At 39.6% G+C, this 5510-nt stretch overlaps 1 protein-coding gene across 1 annotated transcript; it reads right to left on the bottom strand.

Moving 5' to 3' along the window:
• Window positions 1-410: 410 nt before the first annotated feature.
• On the bottom strand, window positions 411-2597 carry LOC146646036 (gap junction alpha-10 protein-like). The gene is made up of 2 exons (XM_085390818.1): window positions 1167-2597; window positions 411-449 (listed from the first exon to the last, which is right to left on the bottom strand). Exons 1-2 carry the CDS (start codon window positions 2595-2597, stop codon window positions 411-413), a joined length of 1470 nt encoding a protein of 489 aa, XP_085246944.1.
• Window positions 2598-5510: the final 2913 nt, after the last annotated feature.

Genomic DNA, 5510 nt, shown 5'->3' on the forward strand with positions numbered 1-5510 from the left:
CCAAGGTAGGAGCAACCAGAACACACTCACACACACATTCTAATGAAGTCTTTGACTTAGAAAAGGTATTTAAGCTTATAAAGTCCATGTTACAGAAACAAACAGATCCTCTTAAGCGCAATGATTAATAATTCTTTTTGTTTTTTGCTTAAAAATTATCAAAAATTTGACCAACACACTGAAAGATGTCCATTTTCAAAAAATCATTTTCTATTAATGTGAACATGTAGACATTGTAAGGTGCTTTGGCACTGAGTCTGCTGCCTCATCATGGCTGAGTGGTTTGGGCCACATGTGACTCGAGTGGATCAATGTTGATGGCTGGATCATTGATACAGTTTCTCCCTTGTTTGTGACCTAGCTGGGTTGTGGACAACAGCTCTTACAGCCATGACATTAGCCTTATCTCTTCACTTCTTCATGATTGAGGAGATATCCAGAAACATACTCTGGAAAAGACAAAAAGACAACTCTGACATTTAATGTATTGGCACATTTTCATCACATTCAGAAAAAGCAAAAAGATGAATGACTTATTATATTATTTTTATTATAAAACTTATTTTATTTGTGTCAGGGCTACTATGCAGCTTTGGACCAACCAGTTTAGTTAGACATGGGATCTTAAGGTTAATGCAGTGTTATTTAAAAATCTGTTAAAGCATGTGTGCTTAACATATATGCTTAATTTCTAATCTATTCTAATTACTCTTAATTTCAGAACAATTAAACATTGGCAAACCATGCATGAAATTTGTCTTATAAGATAAAAATACAATATGTTCCAATTTTGAATATTTCATTAGGACTGACATTTTGAGCTTTTCAATTAAAATTATAGTGAAATAATTATTTGCCAACTCTGTAACTCTGATTTGTCCTTAAATTTCTGACAAGAGGTCAAACAAATGAGAAGCCATTTAATGCCTTTATCTCTAATAATTTAGGGGAATTTGGAATTCTAATCATTATTTCCACAGAATACTGAATCGATAGTACTGGGCCTTAGCTAGATTCACAAGTAGAGTATCTACAATTACACATACAGTTCTGTGTGTATATAATTATAGTACTGTACAGTCTAATTTAGACTTTGAATAGCTGAGGTCAACTTTCTGGACAATTGTGTTCTGTTATTTAGGCACATGAGACTGCTGTTTACTTGCCATTGACATTCTTCGGCCTCCGGCTGGTGGCATCATCGGCATGTCTCCCTGCAAGGACCCCAGTTCATCTGACTCTTCTGATGTATGTAAGGAGGGACTTGTGGAGCCAGTCATGGACGACAAGCTCTCAGATGGCGGCCTGATCATAAAGCTAGTCTTCCGAGTGTTGGGGATCAGGAACTCGCTCCCCACTGACTCCCTTCTTTCATTTTCATTAAGATTTGGAATAGCTCTGGGCCTGACGTTGCTACTGGCCAGCAGAGCTTCCAAATGGCTGGGGTGAGGATGGTCTTCCTCATGAATGTCCTTGTGGCTTGTTTGAGTCCCATCTGCAGTGGACATGACAGGGATCCAGGCTTGACTGAGGTCCAGGTTTGTGGGGACCTCTGAACCCTCACTAGTTTGGGGAGCTTGGATTGCACAGCTCAGGGCAGACGTGGGTGGATTCCTTGCTTGGGGATAGATATAGATGGTTTGACTGTGCCCCACATGAGCCAAGCTGTTGTGTCTTGGTGCGTCCTGATTGGCTTTGAGCCCACTGTTGTAATGACTCGGTTTCAGGTTCGCCCCTGGAATCACTTTGAAGGTTTGAGTTAAAGGCCCATCGTGAGGTGATACATTGCTTGTTACACAGAGATGTGGTAGGGATGACTTCCTCTTGGACTTGTAAATCAAACTGTCATCTTCTGTGTACCTCTCTGCATACAACACCTGTTTGATTTTCCTGATACCTAAGTGGGATATTTCTAGAATGTTTAGGAAAAGTGAGACACCAGCGATGGCAATCATGAAGGCCATAAATATCGTCTTCTCTGTGGGCCTAGAGATGTAACAGTCTACGCTGTTGGGGCAAGGCAGTCTCTCACACTTATAGAGAGGCTCCAGCTGGACACCATATAGTATATACTGGCCCAGGATGAAGCAGATCTCCACCACGGAGCGTGTAAGGATATGGATGATGTATGTTCTCAATAGAGAGCCTCTCAGAGGTGCCTTCTTCACCTTCCTCTGCTCTTCCAATCTCCTCAGCTCTCTTTCCACCCGCTTTTGTTCATCCAACGCCAACTCAGCCTCATCAAGCTCCTCCTTTAGCTGGGCCCGTCGTCGGTGACGTTCCTTCTCCAATGAACGAATGCAGTAAAGAGCATGGCCCATGTAGACGAGTGAAGGCGCAGACACAAAAATCACTTGCAAGACCCAGAAGCGAATTAGGGAAATGGGGAAAGCACGATCGTAGCAGACTGCCTTACAGCCTGGTTGGTCAGTATTGCAGACAAACTCTGACTGCTCATCATCCCATACATCCTCAGCAGCTGCTCCCAGAATAAGCATGCGAAAGATGAAGAGTATAGTAAGCCAGATCTTTCCCACAATGGTGGAATGTATATGGACCTCTTCTAGGATGCTGCCCAGCAGGTTCCAGTCACCCATGGTCAGCTTCTCACCATGTCACTGTCACATACTCAAACTGTGGAGATACAGCATGCAAACACAACCCATTATCACACAAAACACAATACATTTTAATATCCATCCATTCTCTACCACAAATCCAAGTTTACAGTAAATCTATCCCCACTAACTACATGTCTTTGGACTGTGGGAGGAAGTTGGAGTACCCGATGCAAACTCCACACAGAAAGACGCGGGCCTGATGGCAGAATTGAACTCAGGACCTTCATGCTGTGAGGAAACAGTGCTAATCACCATGCCGCTGTGCATGTTGGCTAGAACCATGCACAGTTAACTTTTAAATATTAACTTTTAAATTAACTTTTAAATATTGTTCATTGTATCAACAGATTCTACTATTTATGACAATTCTATAGATACCAATGTGATTACTGTATTTTCTGATAATCATTAAAATAGCGCCAAAAATACAAAAAACACAAGAAGACAGAATGGTTGCAAACAAACAATGGCCTGCACACTTTTCTGCACAGATTTTGCCCTGCAGAGCATGCACATCAATGCCCTTATATGCAGGACAACGCACAACCAAGATTCCAGCCTATGAACCCAGCTGATATAATTTTGACCTGTTTGTGTACAAATTCAGCAATAAACTAAAAAGAAACGGTAACAAAACTGCATCAAATGTGGGGTGAAGAGCTAAGAGAAGATACAGTGGGACTTTGCTGTTTTATAACACAGCAGCTTTATAGTTAACGTAAATAAGCATAAAAAAAATAAGGAATGTGAGGAGACCCATGACTAGCTTGCGCAGTTTTCTTCTGGGTGTTCCAGCTTCCTACCACAATCCAAAGATATGTATGTTAGGTCAAATGGGATTCTAAATTGAGCATGGATGAAAGGTAGACAAAAGTTGAATATATGGTTATATATATATGTGTGTGTATGAATATATTGTTTAATGTTGCATGTTGCACTTTAAATGGTTGGTAAGACTTGAAAAGTTCTATATAAATGCAGTCCATTTCCACTAACATTATCATTATCCTCATAGAAATTCACACAAGAGTCTAGGGCTGTTTGAAAGCAAGATGACTTTGAGCCAATGATTTTATTCTTTAAACCATACCTGGTTTGCTTCAAGGCCTGAGAAAAAAAGGGACTGGCAATAGAAATGCATACTATACACTGGATGTTAGTGTCTGTAGATACGCAAACTAAATGCTCTTGTGTTATTATTTACAAAGTCATAAATTCAGTTGGAAAAATGTTCTGTTGCTTTACAATAACCACAACAAAATGCAAAACTTTAAGTACATACAATGAGTGAAAAAATGTTTCCCATTCAATCCAATAATAGGTTTTTTAATTTATGTTATATCATCCCTGTTCTTATAATTATGTAGCCTGAGAAAATCAAATAGGTGACATTTTAAGGTAAATCACAGTATAAAGAATATAGGTCTTACAACACACACAATACATATATTAAACATAAACATTTACTAAAGTTTCTTTCTTTATTTTCCATATGGGAAGACTAATTTGGTCGTTTGAGAAAACTAGCTTACGCGAGTCATTCAGGGCCTCATTGGAGAGGATGACATAACAGATCTTTTCGTTTCAACGCATCAACCATTTCAGAAGCACTTACATGTCACTGGTATGGCTTCCCTCTTGGCCTCTTGATGCACTTCATTGTGTTTATGTTTATCCTGGGAACCAAATGGGTCTGTACGGCTACCCCATTGAGCTATCTAGAGGTTCTTTTGTGCCCATCCAAAACTCCAGTCCACATCCCAGAACTCTCCTCTCTCTTTGGTTCTATATGGCTGTGCGTTTTCTGGCTGCTTGTTTGTTGTGAGTGCTTTCCCGTGTTACATGCAGAGTTCACAGGATGTAAGCATTGATTGCCTCTCGACGGGACATTGCCCCCACCCTACTCCTTTCTCCCACGCCAACAGTTCCAACTCCAAACAGTGCATTCAATATAATTCTTCCATGTGGAGAGAGTTTATGTTTATGTTTATGGCTGGTCTTTCGCACAGGGCCTGCTTCTGGTATACTCAACCTAAAGATAACTGAGCCAGCATGGACATCTTAATGTCAAAGTTAAAAGTTCACTCATCTAATGTAGAGACTGTGGTTTTATGGTTTATGTCCTACCTGCCTCAGTGTAAACAACTTATACTTTAGGAGTTGTCTTATGCATGTGATTAGATACATTACAAACCCTGCTGTGTAAATTCAATCCAACAAAGTGCATACAGGCTTATTGTAAACTCTCACATGAAGGTAATGAAAGAATATTCATGACTTTGGCCAAAAACACACTGACACTCCTATTTTGACAGTGTATTCTATTTCTTCTAAAAATACTTTAACATTTAGCTTAGATGATATTTTAACTATTGAACGATTTCCCACAGATCCAGTCAGTGAGCACATGTTTTTGCATTCATGTCACGATGATATTAAAACACTGATCTCACACTGTCAATGCAGTGTGCAATAGGACTAGTATGTCGTGTTACACATAGTGATTATGAAAAACACAATTACATAGACAATATAAAAATGGGGATGCCCAGCTTCAGTGTCTGAAGTGAAGCAACTGCAGAGGTGCTTTAAATCTCCAACAAGGGCTAAGGTATGTTGTACCAGCTGACTTTTTTGAGTAAATGACTCACATTCTTATTTGGTTTATTATCTTGTGACTGAAGGGTCTCTGCAAAATGGACAGGTACAGTGTCTTTGCAGTCTCCTGACTTGAGCTGCTGCAGAAACATTCTCATATATCGCATATTTGTTTCATGTTGTGATGAATTCTTTAGTCAGTTATGTGGACATTTGAAAAGTTGTAGCAAACAAACATTCTGCAGCTTTTTGAAAACTCCACAGCAAAAAATGAAATTGAAAGGTTTCTAT

This window comes from Rhamphochromis longiceps, linkage group LG19 (genome assembly GCF_057381845.1).
Source record: "Rhamphochromis longiceps isolate RC_006_pf linkage group LG19, R_longiceps_female_GT1.1, whole genome shotgun sequence".
NCBI classification, from domain to species: domain Eukaryota; kingdom Metazoa; phylum Chordata; class Actinopteri; order Cichliformes; family Cichlidae; genus Rhamphochromis; species Rhamphochromis longiceps.

What these genes read in the sequence shown, in the direction of transcription:
- LOC146646036 (XM_085390818.1), bottom strand. Translation starts at nt 2,597, where the DNA reads ATGGGTGACTGGAACCTGCTGGGCAGCATCCTAGAAGAGGTCCATATA. An exon ending in GAGGCCGAAGAATGTCAATG is followed by an intron (nt 450 to 1,166) that starts GCAAGTAAACAG and finishes TGTCTTTTCCAG; the next exon opens with AGTATGTTTCTGGATATCTC.